At 43.8% G+C, this 26,971-nt stretch overlaps 1 protein-coding gene across 1 annotated transcript in view; it reads left to right on the plus strand.

Annotated features, from left to right (window-relative positions):
• Window positions 1–26,971, plus strand: part of SHC3 (SHC adaptor protein 3) — a 133,548-nt gene that overhangs the window by 38,356 nt on the left and 68,221 nt on the right. Inside the window, exon 2 of the mRNA XM_058566053.1 lies at window positions 2,523–2,593. Within this exon, the coding sequence (XP_058422036.1) occupies window positions 2,523–2,593 (71 nt within the window). The remainder of the gene's footprint in view (window positions 1–2,522; window positions 2,594–26,971) is intronic.

The raw sequence follows: 26,971 nt of genomic DNA on the forward strand, positions 1-26,971 counted from the left end.
GGATGTGGCAATCCCATAACTCTGCAAAGTGGGTCGTGGTCTTCACATATCTTAGCAACAGTGCAGTGGTTTTCATGTAACCCTGCTGTGGTGGTGATAGCACCCACACTACTCTATGGTAGCTGTGATGGTATTCACGTAACCCTGCAAACTTGTGACATCGTCATGGTGTTTACACAGTTCTACAGTGTTGGTCATGGTATTCACCTAACTCTGCGATGGTGGATGTGCTGTTTGCATAACTCTGTGACTTTGGTGGTGGTGGTAGTCACATGGACTTGTGATATTGGTCCTGGTATTCGCATGAATCTGTGATGTTGGTCGCTGTAATCACGTGACCCTGCAATGTTGGTGGTCGTCTAATTCATGCATCTCTGTGATGTTGGTCATGGTATCCTCATAACTGAAGGTGGGGGTGGTATTCAAATAACTCCTTGATGTGGTGGTAGTGGTTTCACATAACTCGCAATGGTTGGAGTAATAGTCACATTCTATGAGTGTAGAGACTTAGGCTCAGAGAGTTTAAAGTTTTGCTTCAAGTTACATAGCAAGACATGACAGAGTCAGGGTCAAATTCAGGTTTTCTGAATAATTCAAATTCCGTCTTTTCTGTACTACACCGTTCAGTCTCTTCCTGCTAAATCTAAATTTAAAGGCATTGTTATAAAACATTTGTAGCTTCAAACTCACTGAGGGCTTTGGAACACAAATATTGTATCTCATCCATTCTAGCTGTTTATCTACAGTTCTAGTAATGTCCACGTATTCACAAATACATATATATTATCATGTGTGAAACTGATAAAAAATGTAGTTACAAATTCAGATGTATGAATTGAATTTCTGAAAATTTATATTAAATAATGCAGAAGAGGGCTTTCCAGTAAACCAAAATAAAGCATCTTTGAGGGTAATTCATAGTTTGTTCATTTATAGTTTATAGTTAACCCAAAATATATTTATTAAATAGTGAAGTTTAATGTTGGTGAAAATGTTGGTATTGTGATGTTTTTGTTCTTTCTTTAAAAATTACAAACCTCTAGAAGCCTGTAAAGGGCTAGGAATCTGTTGTGAGGATGTTGGGGTCTGGGTGGTGGTTACACGGCAGGTATATTTTAAACAATCGTTGAATTATACATTTAAGATTTCTGCATTTTACAGTATATACGTTATACCTCAACAAATGTTTTTAAAAAGGTACTTGTTTTTCTTACATCACAACCTATCACCTTTATATTTATATATGACTGAAACAAAAGCTTCATTAAGTAGTATTTATTCTAACTATATAGACGTTTCATATAAATGGAATCCTACAATGCCTTTTGTGTCTGGTTTCTTTCACTTAGCATAATATTTTCAAGTTCATTTATGCTATAGCATATAACAGTACTTCATTCCTTTTTGTGGCTGAATATTCCATTGTATGGGTATACCACAGTTTTTTTATCCATTCGCTAGTTGATGGACTTTTGAGTTGTTTCCATCTTTTGGCTATTGTGAACAATGCTGTTATGAACATTGATGTACAAGTTTTTGTGTGGACATGTTTTCATTTCTCTTAGGTATATACCTAGGAGTGGAATTGTTGGGTCAAATGGTAACTCTAGGTTAATTTTTTGAGGAACTGCCAGACTGTTTTCCAAAGTGGCTTCATCATTTTACATTCCTACCAGCAGTGTTATAAAGGTTCCAATTTTTCCACATCCTCCCCAACACTTGTTATTATTTAGCTTTTTTTTTTATAGCCATCCTAGTGGGCGTAAAGTGGTATGTCATAACAAATAATGCTTTCGTAAATATCTTGCATTTGATTTGCATTTTCCTGATTGCCAATATGTTGAGCATCTTTTCTTGTGCTTATTGACCATTTCTTTGAAGGAATGTTATTCAGATCCTTTACCAGTTTTTTATGTATTTGTTTATTTTTTATTGAGATAACATTGGTTTATAACATTCTATAAATTTCAGGTGTACATCATTACATTTCAATTTCTGCGTAGACGACATCATATTCACCACCCAAAGACTAATCACCATCCATCACCACACATGTGCCCTATCACCCCTTTCACCCTCCTCCCTCCCCCCTTCCCCTCTGGTAACCAACAGTCTAATCTCTGTCTCTAGGTGTTTGTTCGTTGTTTTTATCTTCTGTTTATGAGTGAGATCATACAGTATTTGACTTTCTCTCGTCTGACTTATTTCACTTAGCATAATACCCTCAATATCCATCCATGTTGTCACAAATGGCAAGATTTCGTCTTAAAAAGGTACTTCTAAATATAATGAAAATATCGTGGGTTTCAGAAGAGTCGAGTGTAGTGCCAGTCTAAGCACTCAGGATATGTTCTTATAGATGTGACTTATTGCTTTTGTAGGAACAGAACAAAGAGTCACCATGAATACAGAGTTGAAGTTTAAGAAATGTGCATGGCTTCCAGAAAGGTCCTTGACGTGGCTAGGAATTGTCTCCTCACCCCATGTCCCAGGCTCACGGTTTGCGTTTGTTCCCCTTGCAGTACTTGGGGTGCATTGAAGTTCTACGCTCCATGAGGTCTCTTGACTTCAGCACAAGAACGCAAATTACCAGGTAAGCCCTCTTGAAAATGGAATCCTGTGATTTTATTTCAGAAAGGAATTATTTCAGAGGTTAACAGCCTAGAAATTTCCAGAGGAAAAGGCTGCCGCCTTGAATGCTGGTGACTGGTAACAGGGAGTCAGGACACGCTGTGTCTCAAGACTTCTGCATGGTCATCCGTGTTTGTGATGTGTGTCTCTTGATAGGGCACCCTGGAGGACACTCTCCACTTCCAAGCCCTTTCTGTTATTAAGCTGTAGACAAATGGAGTATTTATGTTTGTTTCTCTAATATATGAAACCCTGATACTAAACTGATATTTTAAAATTTACTGAACTGTGTTGTTTCTTTTTAAAAAGAAAGTCGAGGTGTCAGGAGAGAATTTTCAACAGTTTACACAAAGAATAAAATGCATAGAATTGCAAGTAGAAATATGCATTGGAGTAGTAGTTTAGAAAGCAGACTAAGGGGTCAATGATTTTGAACGGGTGTGTATATTCTCCACCATCAACTAGATTCTAAACGCCTGGAGGGCTGTTCTGTATTTAAGTGTTGTTTTTATAAATTCATAGCCAGTAGAGCTTATACCTTTAGAAAAATGCCGACTTTGAGTCATCTTGTAGAAGAGAAGTGGAAAGCTAGGACCGGGTCTGTGAAGTAGCTACATTTCTGTGGACGATGAGCTTGTGTTGCTTTGGCAGTTGTGGAATTGTTTAATCTAAACAATGACCTCAGAAAATACCTCATGTTTATTTCATTGAAATTGCCCTATTGTGTATCTTTGGGTTAGCAAGCCAAAGTCTAAAGATTGAGCTTTAGAAAGCAATTATTTGTAGTAATTAGCTGCTAAATAATCTACACACCTCAATTATGTTTTAAGCACCACTGTGATGCCTCTTCTTCATCAATGAAGAAATTTGTGCTCAAAAGAGTTGATGTTTCTCTCTGAAGTGACTCAAGACACACATGGTGGGAATGCACTGACATTAGTAATCTACACTAAGGGAAGAATTCATCTTCATATATTTGTAGAAAATGGTTTAAGAAAATTGCCAAGGCAAAGGAATGGTATTTTGTAGTGAGAGCATTTAAAAGAAAAGTCTAAACATTAACTTAGTCAATCATTCATTCATCCGACCCATGAAAAGTCACATGCAGTGTAGCCTTGTGGGCAGGGCACTCTGCCACATGCCTGGGGAAATGTGGGAACGTATGACACTATTCACCTTCTCATGTGTGGTGGTTGTTGTCTCTAAAGAGAATTGTCGACCATTTCTACTGAATTCCCTTTATAGATACGACAACTTGAGATGATTTCATGTCATTTCAATTCTCCTGATAGATTTATTGATCATTTGCTGCTGGCTGTGCACACACAGTGTGCTGGCCAAAGTGGGCTGTCCTACTTTGCCTGGCCTCCCAGTTTTGGGGAGAAAGACACATATACAAATGACCAAGGGGCATGCGAGGGGCACAGACCAAGTCCTGCTCCTCAGGAGTGGCGGTGGGTGGAGGACAAGTGGACAATTCCATTGCTCGCTTTCATGAGGGTCTCGACACTCTTTGGGTTAGATTCTAAATGGGCAGAAGTAATAATAACATTGTACAAGAAAGCCGTGGAACAGACATTAATGGGTTTGGAGATCCGGGTGTCTTTCTCCAATCCCATTCCATTTTGATTTTAGTGAAGTTGGAGCAGCAAAATGGGTGAAGTGGAGCGCCATTCTTGGACTTGGGAAACTTGGTGTTGAATTCTGGTTGTACTAGAATTGCCTTGGGTTTATTAGACCTTTTGCAAACTAAATTTTCTTGTCTCTGTGATGCTTTCTGTCTCTTGCCTCATTTTTTATCATGTGACATTTTTCTTATTTTAGTTAATAGTCAGAGACCACTTGTAGGAAACCATTTGACAAATCAATGTCAAAAAGAAGCCTCTGCATCCAGAAGAAGAATCCTCAGCAACGTCCTGCAGATGTGGTACATGGTGGAGCTTTTAAGGCCTCCGTGGAAACTGAGGGTTAAACATGCCTGTGATTGAACTCTACCACTATGGTTTACTTTATATACTAAAGGCATTCTTGAAAGTTTATAGGGAAATCTAATGTTGTAATTATATTATACAGGCAGCAAGAAAACCCATTTCCAAAGAGTTCTTAGCCAAGCCTTTCATAAAAGTATATATTTTTATAAGCAAATAACCAATTTCTACTCACCTGCTCTGCTGTTCCAAGTTTTGGATGTAAGTGTCTTTTGGAGGCTCTGAGAGCTGAACCAAGTGTCCTTCTGTTGAGGTCAGTTTAGTTTATGCTGTTCTTGTGTCTGAGTTCAGATTGATTGTGTACTTTCAACAGCACCACCCCTGGATTACTGATCTTTTACTAATTGGTAACTTTTAAAGCTCCCCAGGGAAGCTGCTGTTGATTCTATAGTTAGTTGCGATGGTGGCCATTAAATGCCTTCTACTCCTAATATGTTGGGCAGAGGAGCTTGGTGTCTTGTTCACACTGATCAGTGCCCACCATGTGAAGGAGATGGCCCATATGTAGAGCCCAGCTCTGCCAATTCCCACCTCAGTGGTTGTTGTGGGAAATAGAAGTTTTTGCATCTGAAGCCACAGGACAGGGCCTCAAAGAGGCAGCACGATTGTTGGCTCCGGCTTGTTGCCCGAGCCAGTATTCAGCACAGTAGCCACAAGATCCCAGTGTTCAAAGAAGCAGTGAGTGTCCACAAGCATGAGAGCAATTGAGGTCGCAGAGATGATAGCCCTCGGCAGCCGCTGCTTCCCTGGGTCAGCCTGCTGGTGGGGTACAGAGAGGAGCCGAGAGAGCCGGTATTTGTGAGAGCCTGCCCAGGAGACAGAGATGCACGCCAGAAGAAGAAATAGCTTCTGCAGAAGGAAATAGCTTCCCAGCATGCCCTTGGATGTTAAACCAGTGTGGCCTTATCCCCTAATGTGACCTCTGTCCAGTATGGTTGTGGAATGTGGCATATGAGACCTCCCCACACCCTTGTAGATGCTTGATGACTTTGTACTATTAAAGGCTATCAGAAAACCCACTGCTGAGAGCCATGCAACTTGGCTACTAGTGTTTCCCAGACGTGCTCAACTGGCTTGTGGGAAACTGCCCTCCCCACCCTCCCCCACCACCAGCGCCACTTCATAGTCTGTAAAACCCACTAGGAAACCACTATTCTCCCCGCATGGATTTCACACCATGCTGTTCAGCCCCTGAGGGGTGTGAGGGAGGGTCTCAAGTTGGTGTTGCCCTGGGTAGTTGGGGTCCCCAAGCAGGGAGGACCCATCTCCCCAGCCGGGGGTCAGTCAGAGACCTCTGCTTTCATCTGAGTTAGGCTGCTGGGTTTCCACACAAGGTACTGTGGCCAACAAGGCTGGACAACTATTGCTGCAGCGACTGGCCTGTCCTGGCCTGAGCCTGAGTGTCACATGACTGCCCACAGGACCACACCGTGTGCCTGCCTGAGAATTCCTCTCCTTCTGCTCCTCCCGTCTCTCATTGGGGGACTGGCTGAACTGGGTTACAATATTTCCTGTAAGAGTGAGACACACCACATCAGACAGGAGGGTTCTGGGGAGACTGTGCTCTCTGCTCTGACACCCAGGGCACACCTGTCTGGCCCACCCTGCATAGGGACAGAAGCTCCCAATGTGCCCTTGGTTACTGGACCAGCACGGCCTTACCTATTTCCCTCCTTTCCTTTGATTTTCTTGTCTGCTCATTTTTATTTCATTTAATGTGTTAAATTTTATCTTTTATTGGAAGTCATCTTAAGCTATTTTTAGGACATGGAAGGCTGTACATATATACAGAACAAAGCCCAGAGCCCTCAGCAAGGTGGTCCTTCTCCAACAATGGATGCAAACATCTCACCTGTATATTTGGTTCAAATGACCCCAGCTGACTTCCTGCACTGCTTGGATTCGTCAGATTGTGGCCAAGTTTGTTTTCCACTGAGGGTAACGTAGACATGTGGACTCAGCTACACTTCCAGGGTGAGCTCAGGTGGATGTACGGTCACGAGTTACTTAATGACGGGCATACGTTCTGAGAAATGCGTCATTAGGCGATTTTGTTGTTGTGCGAACATCACAGAGTGTACTTTCACAAACCTAGGTGGCACAGCCTCCTACTCTCCTAGGCTGTATGGTACTCATCTTCTGGGACCATTGTCGTACATGCGGCCTGTAATTGACTGAAACATCGTTATGTGGCACATGACTATATAAAACATTGTCTAGAACCCAACATAAACACGCTTTTTCCAAATTGTAGAGAGTGAACAATTGAATCTCGTTTAGGTTTTTTTGTTTCCCTTATTTGAAAAGTTGTTGTAGGGGCCGGCTGGGTGGCGTGGAGGTTAGTGTGTGTGCTCTGCTGCGGCAGCCCAGGGTTTGCAGTGTCCCACATAAAGTAGAGGAAGATGGGCACGGATGTTAGCCCAGGGCCAATCTTCCTCAGCAAAAACAGGAGGATTGGCAACAGATGTTAGCTCAGGGCTAATCTTCCTCACACACACACAAAAGTCATAGTTTCAGTGGGTCCTAAAGACCCTGGTTTGGTTCAGACCTTCACCAGCAGTGCCCACGAGTGTCATTTGCTCCCCAGCATTCATCCCACTTTGCATATACACGCCCGAGGGTTCTGCTTCAGAATTGGGGTGTTTTGAAAATTCTCCAGGAACGTGCATAAAATCCCTTTGGTTTGAAACCAAAATCAAAACCTGTGAAAGGAAAACATGTTTCTTTGGGGAAGTGTCTCCCTTTGTTCTTGTCTGGCGTATTGATGGGGTTTCGGAAGACTTGTGTCGCTGACGCTAGCATCTGTGTTGAAGCTCAGGGTCCCCTGGCCGCGCACTCCTCACATTACTACAGCACGAGGCAGAGTTGTAAATGAAGACAGAATCAGCTGTCTGCTAGGGAGTGGGTCTGAATGCTGTGACACTGGCATCTTTTCTGTCCGATGTTTCACGGGGGGACTTTGGTTAGAAGGTAGAGTGTGACCACGTGGTATTGGTCTGACGGGGCCGGGCAGTTGGTAGTTATACGGCCTTGAGTTTGAACAAAATAGCAAGCGTGCCCTGGCGATGTGAAGAAGGGAGCAGAGGCAGGGAGATGTGGCTTTCCGAGTCGCGGGTGCTCGAGATACCGTGAGAACGGCGGCCTGGCATGCTGGGGTGGTCTCTCCGCCGGCCCTGTGCACGGAGGGGTCCACCTTATCCCGAATGAGGGCAAGCTAGATATCCTCAATTTGGCGTCTCAACTCTGTCCACTCTCTCTTCTCCAAATCGACCTGGAAGGCTTGGGAGTGCTCGCTTCTCCAGTCACTTCTGGCTTCCCACGTTATATAAATGCTCTCCAAAAGAAGTCCAAGGTAAAACCTTTCACCACATAGTCTTCAGCTCCATCACATCCCTGAGCATCCTCATCCTCGTGCACCCATCCCTGAGCATCCCATCCTCGTGCACCCATCCCTGAGCATCCCCATCCTCATGCACCCATCCGTGAGCAACCCCATCCTCGTGCACCCATCCCTGAGCATCCCATCCTCCTGCACCCATCTGTGAGCAACCCCATCCTCGTGCACCCATCCCTGAGCATCCCATCCACGTGTACCCATCCCTGAGCAACCCCATCCTCGTGCACCCATCCCTGAGCATCCCATCCTCGTGCACCCATCCCTGAGCATCCCATCCACGTGTACCCATCCCTGAGCAACCCCATCCTCTTGCACCTATCCCTGAGCATCCCATCCTCGTGCACCCATCTGTGAGCAACCCCATCCTCGTGCACCCATCCCTGAGCATCCCATCCACGTGCACCCATCCTTGAGCAACCCCATCCTCGTGCACCCATCCCTGAGCAACCCCATTCTTGTGCACCCATCTGTGAGCAACCCCATCCTCGTGCACCCATCCCTGAGCATCCCATCCACGTGCACCCATCCCTGAGCAACCCCATCCTCGTGCAACCCCATCCTCGTGCACCCATCCCTGAGCATCCCATCCACGTGCACCCATCCCTGAGCATCCCATCCACGTGCACCCATCCCTGAGCATCCCATCCACGTGCACCCATCCCTGAGCATCCCATCCACGTGCACCCATCCCTGAGCATCCCATCCTCGTGCACCCATCCCAGCTCCGGTGCGTGTCCTGTCGTGTGCACGAAGGCCTCCCCGAGACCACACACCCTCGTTGGACTTCCTGCAAGAGAAGGGCCGACCAGGCTGCATGCCGGGCACCTCCACCTCCTCCATCCACACCACATCCTTGGCGCCCTTTACCATCTCGCCTCGAACATTGCTGTGTCCCATGACCATGTCATCACGAGTTCATGAGGGATTGGCACGGTGTACATAGTGGGGGTTGAAGGAAGGCCACATTTCCTAACAAGATATCTTGTTGTTTATAGAGGCCTCCCCATCCTCAGGCGCCGCTCAGGCTGTGAGGAGCTGTGGTGGCAGAGGATGGATGAGGAGGAAGAAGGGCAGGTAAGGCGCTGGCTCCCCAGCCTCCGGGAGAACCGCGCACGGTCCAGGGAATGATGTGGGGTCTGATAGTAGAATGACGGAAACACCCAGAGGTGGGGTCTGAACCTCTTCTGTTTGGGGTTGGGGTAATTGCTTTCTCTTGGAGAACAGCGACCTGACCTCTGCATGCTGCACCAAATGGGCAAGACTTCGGTTCTGTCGCTTTCTCACTTTGCAAGTGCACAGGAAGCAATTTGGAAGGTCCTGAGTTTGGAAATCCATTGTATCAGTGGTGTTGAGATGTGCGCTTTTACATCTGGTACCTGACGTAGGAAGTGAGGCTGACATGCTCAGGTGAACTTGGGGCCACACACATCTGATCTTTCCAATTACACTGCTCGATTGTGCTGTTCCAGAATTCCTTTTCACTACGAAATAAACACTTCTGATGTCGACTTAAGTTCAGCGTGCCAGGAAAAGGAGCAAATCTGTAAAAATCTTCCCCGAGGCCGGTTGAGTCAGAATTAGAACGGAGAGCAGCAGGTGTGAACAATCGGCCTACCCAGCCCTGTATCCGGGGGGTGCAGGATGGCTAACTTGTGAGTTTAGCCTTACTGGTTCATTCTAAATTTACTTGTTCTAAACACATTTCTCAGGCTGAGCCTCCAGCAGCCCTGCACCCCCCGAGGGGCGAGGCCTGGCAGGGAAGGAGTTAGTGTTTTCTCAGCTTAGAATTCTTTTTGAAAACACCAGCTTGCCTGCGTGCAGACGCATCCGGGCTTTGGGATGAAGCAGGCTGAGTCCTTCCGCTTCACTTCCCCATCATGACTCGGGTTTTAACACCAACCAGAATAATTTTGTGCCCTGTGTCTCCTTCACTGGCATTTGTGTGCAAGAATGTGCTAGACACAGGGGTGCATGGATCACAGATGCCCAGGAGCTATGGCCCGGGAAAGAGGCCCAGAACCACAGAACCAGAGAGGCAGTGGGACATATGTTCAGTGCAGGCATGAGAAAAGTACCACAGAAACTTGGAAGAGGGTGCCCAGGCCTAGGCGAGTCCTGGAAGACTTCCTGGAGGAGGGAGCATTTAAACCCGGGGTGGATTTCTCCCCCAACCACGTGGCAGACCCGAAGGAAGCAGGACTGAGGCAAGCGCTTCCACTTGGCTGGGCTCTAAATCCAGACCACAGGGCAGAATCACTTCTGAAAGCCCCACATGGTGCTGCCTGTTGGACTCTGTAGTAATTCTAGTGCACGCTGAAGGGTGGGGCCCTGAGCTGGACACCAAAAAAGAACATGGGCCCAGTCTGCACCACAGGAGGGTTAAAAGAGATTTTATCTGTGGACACGTCTGGCACAGGCAGAGCACAGGGAACCTGCCAGGGCCATTTCCTTGACCAGACCTGCATGCACTCGCGCTTTAATCTGCCCTGAGCAGCCCCCGAGACTCAACTGGGAGGGTGTTGTAGGGAGTGCGGGGCGGAGCGGGAACGTGAGCTGGGAGAGGATCACTGACACAGCAGGGTCTCACCCTCACACTGGCTCAGTCCCAGGTAGAATGGCCTCAGAGCCCCCATGGAGGGATGGGGACGCTGGTGTGTTTACCCAACGACTGCCTCCGGCTAAGTTAGGTTAAATTAAGGATTCTCCTGGGTGGGGACAGAACTCTGCACTTCAGGGCATCCTGAATGGGCTGAGGACACTGGAGAAGCCTCCATCAGAGCTGTGGCGGAGGCCAGACCCAGCCCCAGCCCTAGAGGCGGTGTGGTGGCATTTACGGGGACATCCATGGTGCTCAGAGTGGGCTGGGGGCTGCAAGATGCCAGCTCTGGCTGAAGACACACAGGACCGGAGCTCCCGGCTCCCGGGCCTGTCTCCGTGCATCAGATGTTTGAGGCCCCTCTGAGCAGCTGTCTTGGTCTGGTCTTTGGACAGATCCTGACCCCTCACAGCAGAGCCCTGGTTACATGGGAAGGGTCCTATCTAGCAGGACAGTAAAGAGATCCTTGAGTACCAGCCCAGCACCACCTCTTACCAGAGAGGCGCGATCCCCTTCTCATTAGCTGTCTGGGCTTGGGAGCCTCGTCCGTGGAGCAGGGATTGAACCTCCACTTGCAGGCTTGTTGAGTCTTAAAAACGAGACCTGCAAGGTGCTGGGGCTGCACCTGGCACGTAGTGGGTGTTCAGCAAACCTGGACAGGGTTATTGTCAAGAATTTAATTTTGCAGGTCACTCCTTCCAAATTTCTGTATATGATAATATCAATTACTAATGATATCATTACTAATTATCAATACCAACCAATTCAATCCAGAGTATTTTTTCTAGAAGAAAAGAAAGACTGGTTTGATGCAACAAACTGAAATTACTGAAGAGGATAAAATATTTGGTAATGTGGCACTGATTTTCACTGGAGCCAGTATTGTCTAGTATTTCATTCTGTGCTCCCGCTTTGCCAATTGCCAATAATGGTAATAATGACGACGCTAGACTGAAGACTTACTATGTTGCAGGCATTGCACTAATAAGCATGTCGTCCATTTATTCAACAAGTGTTTATTGATTGTGTACTGTGTCCAGTCACTGTTTAGCTACTGGGAGTAAAGCACTGAATAGGAGCCTGCCTTCTGTTGTGGGGAGAGAGAAGACAGACACACAGACGTATTCAAAAGGAGGATGTTAAGGCAAACCATATGAACTTGCCGTTTTTGTAGATGAAAATGGTCAGTGTCGGTAATTTCCTGTCGTTCGGTGTAGTGACTTCAGAGAGTGACGAGAGCGTGCGGGCTCTTCTCTTAGGGACCCCGGGAGGCAGGTCGTTTGCACTTTGGAGATGAGGAAACTGACGTCCTGGAAGTTTACGCCACTGGGTGAGGCCACACGGCTGGGAAGTGGCAAAGCTGAGACCGGAGGCAGGGCAGTTGGGGTCCAGTGTCTGTGCTCCCAGGGGGCCGCTGCAGCGCTGCCTGAATAAGGGGGCACATCCTTCAGGAAGCCTCGCATGCTGGCAACCCCCAGACACACGCTGGGCCGCGGACGCCACTGGAAGGTGTTGAGTACAAACGCCCTTCCTGACTACAGTGAAATGGTGGCCTTGAGCAGGGCGCAAGGAAGGTGAACGGACGAGGGTCAGCGTGAGGCGCTCTGCTTGGGATGAGTGGGGCAAATACACGCGAGGAAAAAGGTCAGGCGTGGATTCCGCAGGCTGTGCTGCTTACTTCTGCTCACTGTGTTCAGCAGAGGAGCAGTGAGAGGAGAGATGAGATGAGGAAGGTTGGGTGGGGTGGGCTGTGGCGAAGTGGAAAGGACGAGGTGGTCTGGGGGAGGTCTGTCTTCCTTCTCTCGCCTTGGACGTCTGGATAAACCAGTCTGATTGTGACTTCCCCCAGCTGGAAAGTGCAGACACCATTCTGCTTCCTTGTCCCCTTCCTTTCAGGCACTGGTGAATGCTCTGTCAGGGTGGCCCCGGCCTCCTAGTCTTCTGACAGCTGGGTGTGGGGTTCAGGTGCAGGTTGTAGTCACCGCCTCTGTGTGACAGTGTGGCTGTCTCTACCAGGGACAGCGTTTGTTACCCAAGAGCCTGAAAACTTCCAGCCTCGGGGCCTGTCCCTGAGAATGGGGGTGGGAGATCTTCCTAGCGGCAGTCTCCGGGGGGGGGAGTGGGGGAGTGTCAGGGTTAACGAGCATGCATGATGGACAGCAGGCCCAGGGCCTGGTGTGGGCTTGGGCCGACCACTTCACTGCACAGGTGAGCTGGGATCTGGCAGGATGTGTGGCAAGGAAGGGCCAGTGGCTAGGATAAGTTCCAATGTCATTGAAAGGCCCAGAGAGGGGTTAGACATGGTATCTAAGAGCTTTAGCAGGGCAAGTTGGGGACTTTCAGAGCCTCACACGCAAAGCCTCCAGATTTGTTTATTTGGTTATTTATTTACTTCTTTGGCAGTCTATTAAGCTTGCCCTGTCTCCTGGTGGAAGTTTCTGGTTGGTAGAGAGCCATCACTCTTTGAAGCCTGAAGAAACAGGAAGCTTGTTAATTACATGATGCCCTCCCATGGAGATTCTGCTATGGTGGACGAGGGTAAGGCCTGGACCATCCCCAAGGTGATCCTGCCACTGTCTCTGGAGGGTGGCAACAGGAACAGAAGATCTTCGTCTTTTCTCTACCATGTCACACCGGCGGGAAAGGACTTCCCTCCTCACCTGGCCTCCGCTGTAGTATGAATTCCTTTAAGAGTCCAGCAGGTTGGGCATTGAGGGACCACAGGGATGGTGTGTGTCCTATCTGCTCTCTGACCTGTGCCAAGGTCCCCGAGGATATAATGCACACACGTAGATCATCTCATTTTCTAGGGCACTGGTTCTCAAACTTGGGCACATATCAAAATCACCTGGAGAATCCATTACAACAGAGAGCAGGGCCCCACCCCTGGAGGTTCTGATCCAGTAGGTCTGGGGTGGAGGCCGAACATTTGCATTTCTAATAAGATGCTGAGTCTGCTGGTCCAGGTGACACACTGTGAGGAGCAGTGTTCTGGAGTTCTATTTTTAACTTCTGAACCGTTTGCAGCTACCATCTATGGAACCACAGTTTTGAAACGGGTCCATTTATTTTTTCAAGTGATCCCACTCATCCAAAATTTTTAAAAATGGAGAGCAAAGATGACTTGGGGGCTTAGCATGGTTTAAATAGAATCCATAAGATGAATGTGTGGCGTTCATTCCATACTCTCCTTAAGGCCCATCTGGCATGGTGTATATTTATAATCCTCATGCCAGAAGCACATTTGTGTCAGAATGTACCTCTCTGATTGCTCCTTTTCTGTCTCTTTCTCTGAGTTCACTTACCCCCCAAATATATCATTTCATGAGAATCACTTTGCCCTTGACAGAGGGCAGCCTGGTGTTGCAGGTTCTGGAGTCAGATTATCTGGGCTTCTGTCCAGGCTGAACAACTTTCCAGATTTGTGACCTTGTGCAAGTACCTATGTTCTCTGTGTCTCAGTTTCCCCATCTTTAAAATGGGAATCATAATGGTACCTCCTGCATAGGGTTAAGAATTGAGTTAATATCTGAAAAACATTTAACAGGCTGACTAGTACATGGAAGGGCTCAAGGCATGTTAGCTAATATTGATATTTTCACTTTTATTATATCTTCTCCATGGTGGTAATTTCAATGCTTTCAATCACACTTCCAGGTGTATAAGCCACAAATCCATATATGCATCCCTGCATTTTCTCTTCAGTCCAGTCCTGTGTTTACAGTGGCCCACTGGACCTACGTTGTCTTGGAGATGCTCAGTCAGTTGTGAAGTCCTAAGGGTCTCGTCTCTGCTTCTCTGTTGTGTTTCCTTCCCCTCATTTTCGCCTCTGTTACCGCAGTCGGGTCCAGCTCACACCTCCTTGAGTGTCTGTCATGACCACAACCCACACAGTCGCCTGGAGTAGAGACCGTGGAGTCGTCTTGTCTCCTCCTTTTCCCTTGTTCTATTACCAGTGCTTGTCGAGTCTCCCTCTGGAGCTTCCCTAGTAATTTCTCTCCTTTCTTCTGGTCTCTCTCTCCTTCCATCCTTTTGTATCTGCTAATAGGTTAACACGCCTGAAACATATTACTCCCTGTTAAGTTTCATTGTTTATCCATTGAGGCAGAATACAATGAAAAATTCTTAACTGATCATTCAGTGTTCCACTTGACTTGCCTCAGCATACCTTTCCAAATATATTTCTCATAACTCCCCCTTATGCTTTCTTTGCACAACCATCCTGACCTATATACTGCCCCATTCTCCTGGCCCACTGTCCACGCCTTAAGGTCAAATATTCAGCCACACAAGTATGTGCTTTTGCCCCAAGCTATAAGACCACTGTATCTGAATTTCTGTAGAGGCTTTTACTTCCTTGCACATTGTGCTGGACTTTTAAAAAAGACACAGAATATATTTCATCTACTCTAAAATACCACCTCCTGTAAAAAACACTTCATTATTTTATAACCAAGAAAAAAAAACCCACTGCCTATTGAAATATGACACAATGCTTTCATATCACTTAGAATCAATTTATATATATTGAAAAAGCTATTCATTTTGCTATAATTTTGCAGACACAGATTTATATAATTATAACACTTGTACATCTGTTAAAAGGAAAATATAAGCAATACGACAAAGGTATTCCTAAAACTTTCTTCTAAATCGGAGTCTGAATATAGTGAATCATTTCTTGAGTCAGAATCATTGCTATCCATATTTTTTCTAAGTTTTAGTGTCCTTTAGGCCATTTCAAGAGTATTGGAAATCAATGAAATTGGAATCAGAAAAAGAGTAGAGAAAATATTTAAAAACAAAAGGTGGTTTTTAAAAAGCACTAAAATTGATAAACTGCTAGTTAGACTGATCAAGGAAAGAAAGAAAATTCAAATGACTGATAACAGGAATGAAGGAGGCGATATTACTGTAGATACTACAGACACTGAAAGGATAATAAGGGAACGTTATGCCAATAAATTGAATAACTTAGATGAAATGGACAAATTCCTTGGAAGATACAACTACAAAAGTGGCTTAAAGAAAAAATAGATAGTCTGAATAGGCCTATATCTGTTAAAGAAATTAAATTCATAGTAAAAGCAAACAAACAATCTTTCCCGTAGAGAAAACTCTAGGGCCACATGGATCCACTGATGAATTCTAACAAACATTCAAGGAATAAATAACCCAATTCTCCACAATTTCTTCCAGAAAATAGGAGGGAACACTTCCCAGTTTGTTTTATGAGACCAGCGTTATCCTGATGCCAAAACCAGACAAAGCCATTACAAGAAAAAAAGAACCTCATGAACTCAGACATAAAACCCTAACAATACAGTAGTAAATTGGATCCAGCACTGTATAAAGAAGATAATAATACATCAAACACTGGAGGGGTCATACAAGGATTTTAAGGTTGATTCAACATTAAAAAATCAACCAAAGTAATTCTTCTTATCGGCAAACTAAAACAGAAAAATTATATGAAAATCTCAATAGATGCAAAAAAGCCTTTGACAAAATTCAACATATATTCATGATAAAAACTCTCAGCACACTAGTAGGAATAGAAGGAAACTTCCTTAACCTGATAACAGGACATCCACAAAAAACCTACAGCCAACATCATTTTCATGGTGAAAAACTAAATACCTTCCCACTAGTATCAGGAAGAAGGCAAGGATTTCCAATTGCTCACCTCTAACATTGCACTAGAGATCTTAGTCAGTGTAGTAAGACAAGGAAAAAAAAAAGCAAAATCCAGACAAATTGGACAGGAAGAAATAAAACTGCCTTTATTTGCATATGACATAATCATCTACATAGAAACTCCTGAAGAATCTACATAAAAGCTACTAGAACTAATAAGTGAGTTTAGCAAAGTTGCGTAGTATATTTTTATATACTAGCAAAGATCAATTGGAAAATGAAATTTTAAAAAGACCATTTACAAAAACACAAAAAACGTGAAATAGTGTTGAATTTAACAAAATATGTGTAAGATTTATATGCAAAAAACTACTAAACATTGATGAGAGAAATTAAAGAAGATCTAAATAAATGGAAAATTATACTGTGTTCATGATTAGAAGACTCAGTATGTTAAAATGTTCCAAACTGATGTATATAGATTTAATACAATTACAAAGTCCCAGTAGGCTTTTTGTAGAAATTGACAAGCTGATTCTTCAATGTATATAGAATAATTGAAGACCTAGAATAACCAAAACAATTCTGAAAAAGTAATACAAAGAGAACTCACGCTTACAATAATGAATATAGTGTTATGTCAGCATAAGGATGTGAGGACAGATGTGTAGAGTCCAGACACACATCCACACGTATGGTCAGCTCATTTTTCACAAGGGTGCCAAGATAACCCAATGGAGAAAAGCTAGTCTTTTCGACAAATTCTGCTGAGACAACTGGATATCTACGTGCAAAAACCAACAGCACCACCACCACCAAACTTCTACCACCATGTACAGCAAACGTCCTCACATCGTACACAAAGGTTGACCTGGAATGGCTCCTAGACCTAAATCCAAATGTTACAACTACATAACTTCTGGAATAAAACATATGAGATAGTCTCTGTAATATCGGGTTAGGCAGAGATTTCTTAGGACACAAAGAATACAAATCATAAAAGCAAAAAAGGACAAATTGGCTTCCTCAAAATTAAAAATTTTCTTTTTAAAAGACATTGTTAAAAGAATGAAAGACAAACCACTGACTGGGGAAAAATATTACAAAATACGTATCTGATAAAGGATTTGTATCTGGAACATAGAAAGAAGTCTTGCAACAAACCAATTTTAAAAATAGGCAAGTGATGTGAACAGTATTTCACCAAAGAAGATGTATGGATGGCAAATAAGTGCTTGAAAAGATGCTCAACGTCATCAGTCGTTAGGGAAATGCGAATTAAAACTGTATTGAGAGACCACTACACACCCACTGGAATGGCAAACAGAACCCCCTGACAGTATCAAGGGCTGGCCATGGTGTGGGGGAGCAGCTGAAACTCTCAGACATGGCTTCTGGGCGTGCAAAATAGTGCAGTCACTCTGGAAAAGTTTGGCAATTTTACAAAATTATATAGTCACTTACCATATGACCCAGCAATCCCACTTCTTTTTGCAAGAGAAATGAAAACATATCCATGCAACATACAAAACCCTGTATTCAAATGTTTCTAGCAACTTGATTCATAATTGCCTTAAATTGGAAACAACCCAAATATCCATCTACTGGACAATGGACAGACCAGTTATTGTACGTCAATATAATGGAACACTGCTAAACAACAAAGAGGAACAAAATCTTTTAAAAATATTTTTTATAGTCACCCTACTGTCACCAATACATTTCATCCCCAGAACTTATTTATCTTATAACTGGAAGTTTGTACCTTTTGACCCCCTTCACCCGTTTTCCCCTCTTCTCAATCCCCACCTTTGGCAACCACCAATCTGTTCTCTGTTTCTGCGAGTTTGATTTTTTTTTAGATTCCACATATTAGTGATATCATACAGTATTTGTCTTTGTCTGACTTATTTCACTTAGCATAATGCCCTCAAGGTCCATGCAAGTTGTAACAAATGGCAGGATTTCCTTCTTTTTATGGCTGAATAATATTCTACTGTATATATACCACATTTTCTTTATCCATTCATCCATCTATGGACATATAGATCCATCTATGGACATATGGATCCAAACATCCATCTATGGATTGTTTCCATGTCTTGGCTATTGTGAATAATGCTGCAGTGAACATGGGGGTGCAGATATCTCTTTGAGATACTGATTTCATTGTCTTTGGATTCCACTCAGAAGTGGAATTGCTGGATCATAAGGTAGTTCTATTTTTAATTTTTTGAGGAACCTCAATACTGTTTTCCATAGTGGCTGCACCAATTTACATTCCAACCAACAGTGCACAAGGGTTCCCTTTTCTCCACGTCCTTGACAATAATTATCTTTTGTCTTTTTGATGACAGCCATTCTAAAAGGTGCGAGGTGATATGTCATTGTGGTTTTGATTTGCATTTCTCTGATGATTAATGATATTGAGCACTTTTTCATGTACCTCTTGGCCATTTGTATGTATTCTCTGGAAAAACATCTATTCAGATCCTCTGCCCATTTTTTAAATTGGATTGTTTGTCTTTTTGCTATTGAGTTGTATGTGTTCTTTATATATTCTGGATATTAATCTCTTCTCAGATATATGATTTGCAAATATTTGCTCCCATTATGTAGGCTGTCTTTTCATTTTGTTGATGGTTTCCTTTGCTGTGCAGAAGCTTTTTAGTTTGATGTAGTCTCACTTGTTTATTTTTGCTTTTGTTACCTTTGCTTTTGGTGTTAAACCCAAAAATTATCTCCAAGACCGATGTCAAGGGGCTTATCCCCTATTTTCTCTTCTAGGAGTTTTCTAGTTTCAGGTCTTATGTTCAAGTCTTTAATCCGTTTTGAGTTGATTTTTGTGTATGGTGTAATATAGGGGTCCAGTTTTATTCTTTGCATGTGGCTGTCCGGTTTTCACAACACTATCTTTGAAGAGATTACACTTTCCCCATTGTATGTTCTTGGCACCTTTGTTGTAAATTAGTCAAACATATATGGGTGGGTTTATTTCTGGGCTCTCTGGTCTGTTCCATTGATCCAGGTGTCTGTTTTTATGCCTATACCACACTGTTTTGATTACTATAGCTTTGTAATATAGTCTGAAATCAGGGAGCATGATGCCTCCAGCTTTGTTCTTCTTTCTCAAGATTGCTTTGGCTGTTTGGGGTCTTTTGTTGTTCCATACAAATTTTAGGATTGTTTTTTCTGTTTCTGTGAAAAATGCTGTTGGAATTTTGAGAGGGATTGCATTCACTCTGTAGATTGCTTTGGGTAATATGGACATTTTAACTATATTAATTGTTCCAATCCATGAGAATGGAATACTTTTCCATTTATTTGTATCTTCTTCAATTTCTTTCATCAATGTCTTTTAGTTTTCAGTGTACAGGTCTTTCACATCCTTTGTTAAATTTATTCCTAGATATTTTATTCTTTTTAATGCAATTGTAAATGGGATTTTTTTTTTAATTTCTCTCTCTGGTAGTCCATTCTTAGTATTTAGAAACACAATTGATTTTTGTATATTGATTTTGTATCCTGCAACTATACTGAATTTGTTTATTAGCTTCAACAGTTTTTTGGTGGAGTCTTTAGGGTTTTCTGTATATAGTATGCCATCCACAAATAGAGATAGTTTTACTTCTTCCTTTCGGATTTGGATGCCTTTTATTTTTTCTTCTTACCTAATTGCTTTGGTTAGGACTTCCAGTACTATGTTGAATAAAAGTGGCAAGAGTGGGCATCCTTGGCTGGCCCAGTGGCATAGTGGTTAAGTGCATGCACTCTGCTGTGGTGGCCCGGGGTTTGCGGGTTTGGATCCTGGGTGAGCACTGATGCACTGCCTGTCAAGCCATGCTGTGGCGGCGTCACATATAAAGTGGAGGAAGATGGGCACGGATGTTAGCCCAGGGCCAGTCTTCCTCAGCAAGAAGAGGAGGATTGGCATCAGATGTTAGCTCAGGGTTGATCTTTCCCAAGAAAAAAAAAATTCTCAAAAAAATAAATTAAAAAAAAAAAAAGAGTGGGCATCCTTGTCTTTTTCCTGATCTTAGAGGAAAATCTTTCAGCTTTTCACCATTAAGTATGAAGTTAGTTTTTGGCTTGTCATATATGGCCTTTGTTATGTTGAGGTACGTTCCCTCTATACCCACTTTGTTGAGAGTTGCTATCACGAATGGATGTTGAATTTTGTTAAATGCTTTTTCCGCATATATTGAGATGATCATATGATTTTTATCCCTCATTTTGTTAATGTGCTGGATCACATTGATTGACTTGTGGATGGTGAACCATCCTTGCATCCCTGAAATAAACCCCACTTGATCATGGTGTATGATCCTTTTAGTGTATTATTGAATTTGGTTTGCTAATATTTTTTTGAGGATTTTTGCATGTATGTTCATCAGGGATGCTGGCCTGTAATTTTCTTTTCTTGTAGTGTCCTTGTCTGGTTTTACTATCAGGATAATGCTGGAGTCATAGAATAACTTTGGAAGTGTTTCCTCCTCTTCCATTTTTTGGAAGACTTTGAGAAGGATTGGTATTATTTCTTCTTTAAATGTTTGGTAGAATTCACCAATGAAGCCATCTGGTCCTCAGGTTTTCTGTGTTGGGAGGTTTTTGATTACCGATTCAATCTCCCTACTAGGAATTGGTCTGTTCAACAAAATCTTGATACATGCAACAATACGGATGAATCTCAAAAGCATTGTGCTGAGTGAAAGAAGCCAGACACAAAAGACTACATGCTCTATGATTCCACTCATATGATATTCTGGAAAAGGCAAAACCAGAGACAGAGATCAGATCACCGGTTGCCAGGATCTGGAGGTGGAGGATGGGGATTGATGACAAAGGGTTATGGGGAAACCTTTTGAGGGTAACAGAAATATTCTATCTTTTGTTTTGGTGGTGGTTACTTGACTCATAGAACCGAACATCTATAAAGAGTGAATTTTACCCTATGTAAATTATATCTCAATATAGTCTTTAAAAAGGTGCTCCACTGTTGTCTCTAGAATTTTCTTTTAAACTAATGATACCCATTCTGCAAGTTGTGATGCCTGTATGCAGGAAGCAGTAACTACATCGTGACTGCTGCTTGGCTCACAGTGGTTTCAAAAATGTTAAAATCTGAAAAAATGTGCATCTTAGAATCAATTCAATGTGGTCCCTTCTCTTCCCTAAGGGCCCTTTAAGGCTCTGAGACACTTGCTGGCATCATCTGAGACTGGCTTTCCCTTACACCTCACAGATTTCGATTAATATTTATCAGGTCAGTTAATGCATTTTACACCAGAGAAGCTTCTTAGACCTGAACTAATAGGTGGAGAATTTTGTACCCTGGGAAACAGGGAATTCACAGATAAAAATCAGGCATAAAATTTCAATAAAACAACTATATTCTGTGGATCAAAATGTACTCTTTTTTTCTGATTATAAAAATAACACCAACAATTAGTGTGTGCTTATTGTACAGAAGCAATGTAACCTCCCACCCACAAACCCAACACCATTATATGTTTTAAAATATCACATTTCAACTCTCAGATGCACTCTTTTCACATTTTAATCTCTCTGAAGTCTGGATGGATCCTATATGCAGTGGCATCTTAACCTCTTCCTGTAGGGCAGGCAGCAGTTGTGTCTGTGCTGTGGTTGCTGAACACGTGGACACCTGGTTGTTGTTCGTGTCGGCTCAGTTAGATAACCTTGATCCTTGATGGTCAGCTGCCAACCATTTAAGGGAACACAAGTCCTCATAGTTGGCCAAAACCCTTCCCCTGACCTCTTCTGGAAAGGCCAAGTATTAGAGCTTGTAGAATGGGCTTCAGTGACTTGGAAGAAAGTACTGAAATAATCATGGAGCATCCTTTTGAAAAACCACCGTGTCACCTACATTCTTGATGGCTCAGAGGGTGATATTGCATAAAAACGCATTGATACCAACAACTGAGTCAAAAAGGGATTCAGAAGTGTTGAAACCAGAATGCAAGGAAGTTGGAGGAATATTTTAACCTATTTATTTCACTTATACCTATTTCTTTTTATGTATGCAGAAGAGTGATACATAATAAAAATCTATGCATTAATAAGAATATGAATTCTCTCAAAGTATAAAAGGAAAATTCTAAGTGATAAGAAAGTATTGTGTCATAGTTTAACTGGCTATATTTTTTTCTTTAGTTGTGGAATATAAAATATGATCTATTTTTCAAACAGTTGCGTCTCCAATTTGACAAAGTATAGCATTTCCTTTACTTTTTCTATGCATTTTAAAACATTTTGTATGATTTTAAACTAATGGAAAAGGTATAAGAATAGGGCAAGGGTTCCTGAAAATCTCTAATTTTTTTCTGAACCATTTGACAATAAATTGGAGATATCGTGCCTCTTTAACCCTAAGTAGTTGAGTGTATTCCTTGAGGACAATGACATTTTCTTACATATCCCCGGTACGATGACTTTTGACACTGGTAGAACACTATCAGCTAATCTACAGTCCGTGTCCACATTTGATCAGTAGGCCCAACAATGTCCTCCATGGCTGTTTTTTCCCAGCCCAGGATTTGCTCAGTATCATGCATTGATTCAGCCATCACCTCTCTTTGGTCTGCTGTAATCTGGAACAGTTCCTCAGCATTTCTTTGTCTTTCTTGACACGGGCATTTATTAAGTGTACCCACCAGGTATTTTGTAGAATTTCCCTCAATTTTCATTTGTCAGTTGCTTTCTCATGATTCATTTCAGGTTATGCATTTCTGGCAGTAAGCAATAGAAATGTAGGTCCTTGTCAGGGCATCATATTAGGAGACACGTGATGTCACTGTGTTTCAATATCGATGATGTCAACTTTGATGAGTTAGTGAAGGTGGTGTATTTTTCATGTGCATTGTTGATATAATAGTGTTCAGACTCTATATAATATATTATATATATTATATTCATCTTTCTTCCCTTAGAATCATAAGCATTTTCTCATTATTAAAAGCTCTTAATGTTTATTACTATTGAAAAAGAACCAAGTCTAAAATGTCTAAATGCGAGGGGGTTGAGCCAAGTTGTCTGTAAACCTGGGGCTCTAGTTTCCTTGATAAACTCTGGGTAGGGTGTTCACGTGGCCCGCAAGCGACAGACGGCCCCTAGAAGAGCCCTCAGGAAGCTCGTGGCCCCCCACGTAGTAGGGGGCCAATCAGTGTTGGTTGAAATCTTAAATTTTCAGGAGTTCAGGGAAATGACTAAAAATGACGCATCAGAAAAAGCAAATTGCTAACAGTGGAAGCCCAGAAGATGTGATTAATAAGACAAACTCCATGTGGAAAAGAGATATTAAATAATTTTTCCTTCCTTTCCCCCCCCCCGGGGCCTTTTCTTTGAAAATCAGGCAGCTGCCTCTGTGGAGCAGCACGGAAGTCCCTCATTTTAGAAGACACGGCTTCCTTTGTTTGAGTGTAATGTTGTGGGATAGGGTCCTCTCTCTTCACATTTTTTTTTTTTTAAAGATTTTATTTATTTTATTTTTTCCCCACAAAGCCCCAGTGGATAGTTGTATGTCGTAGCTGTACATCCTTCTAGTTGCTGTATGTGGGACTCGGCCTCAGGATGAACGGAGAAGTGGTGCCTCGATGCGCACCCGGGATCCGAACCCCGGGCCACCAGCATCGCAGCGCGCGCACTTAACCACCAAGCCACAGGGCCGGCCCTCTTTTCACATTTTTATCTGCTACTTATAACCTGGAAAAATGAAGATGCGTTGGATAATTTCAAGATTAGCAGTTTATAACTCCTTTTGAAGTAAAGTCTGTAAGCACTGGAAAGTAAATTCAATTAGCCAATCTGCAATTGCCTATAATTTAGTTCAATGCACTTTAACAGAGAGACGTTGTTGAGCAGTGAATCTGATCCTGCCTCCTCTTCTGGGGGATGTGGTTTGTGGCTGGTGTTCTTTTAAGAGAATGAACCCTTCTCCCTTCCCCGGGGTACACTGGTGTCCTAGCTCCGGGGCATCCTCTCAGGACCCGGGGTCCCTGCAGCACCCCCTCTGGTGGAGCTTCTAACTCCGCCTGTCCCACCTGGCTGGGGGCACCTGTGCCAGAAGACAGCGCTGCAGAGCTGGAGTGACTGGCTCCCCGCTGCCTCATGCAATTCCCTCGACACCCCATGAGGCCCTGGTCGCTCCTTGTCATGCTTTCTTGTTTCAACAAAGCAATCTTCACTTCCTCAGGCCCCGAGTCTAGCAGGACCAGCCTCCTGTAGGTGACTTCCGGACCCGTGTCCCACCTCCACTCTCTCCAGAGCCTGGGCCCCCCTCCCCAGGGAGGGCAGCTGGTGGGCAGCTTCTGGGGGTCTGGCTTTCAGACCCTGCGAGGAGGCATCTGAGGTACCAGCAAACCCTCCTGTGACCGCCAGAGGCCCAGGCTGTCCTCACCCTCGTTCCTTCTCCACCCCCTTGGGACCTGCAGGTCAGCCAGGAGACGGGGAAGGTGGGGCCAGGCCATCCCTGTGGCCTGCACACCAGGCGCCTCCTGAGTGTGCACCGGGAGGGGGCGGGCACCTCAGTGATTTGAACACTGAGCCTGCCTTCGCGGCCGCCTTTCTCTTGTGTGAATAGAAGAGCATCCCCCGCTGCTCCTGGGAGAACGCACACAACTGTTCCTGCTACATGCATGCTCACTAGAGACATTTTAGAAAGCAAAGTATGAAAAAAGGGAAGGAGAAGTCTTCCCTTAGTCTTTCACATAGTTGCAATCACACTTCATGCAAAGTTTTTTCTTAAATGTAATCTTCAGTAACCAGGTTCATGTTAATTTAGTTTTATGTTATGTGCGAATATTATCTCTAGGTCACCCCCTCCAATCTCGCGTCGCTCTGTATCAGTGAAAGTTCACTCCACCCTTCACGTTTGGGGGAGCTGAGTCAGAGCAGAGACCCCACTTGGGGGTGGATGGGACGGGGCTGCCTCATGGTCTCGGGGTTCTTGAACCCAGGACACAGGCGAGTAACGATGTCCCGGTTCTCAGGAATCGAGAATCATCTCATGCCCACTTCTTAGTGGGGAATATTTCGTGTGTTTGGCTAAATTCTTGTTTTCATCTGAATATGACTCTCGTCCAAATTCAGCATTATTGAGTACAGTAGAGTAGAATCTGATCCTCTGAAATGTATGTGCCTAAATACATGTTGTTTATTATTTCTTTGCTGTGGTTTGTTTACATCTGAGGCAGCGCCGTCTGACATGTGGCCAGGCGCCCACAAAGCCTTTTAATAGCTGGCGGAGCACAGCACCCTGTGCTGAAGGGTGTCCCACGAGAGGAAGATGAACATTTAGGTGTGAAAGGGCCTGAGCTCAGTTGTTTATAGCCTCAGGCAGGAATTCCATCATTATAGGCATAAGAATGCATCAAAAAAGGATGATGCGTTTGACAGGAAATACTGAAGGTTTAATTAGGCCCAGAAGGAAGGAAGGGATTAAAATCAATATCAGTCTCAGGCGGTCAGTCGTGGCCAGTGGTGTAGCCCGTAGGTGGGAGACTTACTGTTGCCAGGCCCTGGGGATGGAGAACACAGCCTGCGGGGTCTGGCTCTGACAGCAGTGGTTGGTTTTTGGCTTCTACTTAATTGCTACTTTTTTTTTTTATTGTGGTAAAATATACATAACATAAAACCTACCATTTTAACTATTTTTAAGTGTACAGTCCAGTGGAATTAAGTACTCTTAATTCACACTCTTGTACAATCATCACCATCTCCAGAACTTTCTCACCGTCCCAAACTGAAACTCTGTCCCCATTAAACACTCACTCCCCATCCGCTCTCCCAGTCCCTGGCACCCACCATTCTACTTTATGTCTCTATGGATTTGACCACTCTAGGAATCTCGTATATGTAGAGTCGTATGGTATTTGTCCTTTTGTGACTGGCTTACTTCGCTGAGCATAATGTCCTCAATCTACATCCGTGCTGTAGCAGGTGTCAGAATTTCCTTCCTTTTTAAGGCTGAATAATATTCCACGGTATATGTATTCCACATTTTGTTTATCCATTCCTCTGGTCAATGGACACTTGGGTTGCTTCCACCTTTTGGCTGTTGTGAATAATGCGGCTGTGAACATGGGTGTATAAATACCTGTTTGAGTCCCTGCTTTCAGTTCCTTTTTGAGTATATATGCAGAAGGAGAATTGCTGGATCATATGGTCATTCTGTGTTTAATTTTGGGGGGAAATTCCATACCATTTCCCACAGTAGCTGCACTGTTTTACATCCCCACCAACAGTGCATCAGGGTTCCTATTTCTCCACATCCTTGCCAACACCTACTATTGTCTGTTTTTTCGTTTTTTATAATAGTCATCCTAGTGGGTTGACGTGGTATCTTGCCGTGGCTTTATCAGGCATGGTCATTTGCACTTGTATAGTGTTTTGCTTTTTTATCCTGGAGTCCCTTTGCTTGTGAGTTCACATTGATCTCCTTGTAGGTAGTGAGTGTCTGCTCGTGACTCTAATGCCAGGTGACCCGGACTGAACTCATCATCTTCCTTCCAGCATGCAGGGCTGATGCTCCAAACTAGATCCACTCTCCACCCCCACCTTCCAGCTGTGTGACCTCGGATAGGCCACAGGACCTCTCTGGTGTTAGGTTCTCACCTGTCGAATGGGAATCATGATGATTTCCACCATAGCAAAAGATTGCTACCCTCAAAGTCGTAGAACGGGCCAACACTTAGTAAACACTCC

The sequence above is a fragment of the Diceros bicornis genome, chromosome 22 (assembly GCF_020826845.1).
Source record: "Diceros bicornis minor isolate mBicDic1 chromosome 22, mDicBic1.mat.cur, whole genome shotgun sequence".
Classification (NCBI taxonomy): Eukaryota; Metazoa; Chordata; class Mammalia; order Perissodactyla; family Rhinocerotidae; genus Diceros; species Diceros bicornis.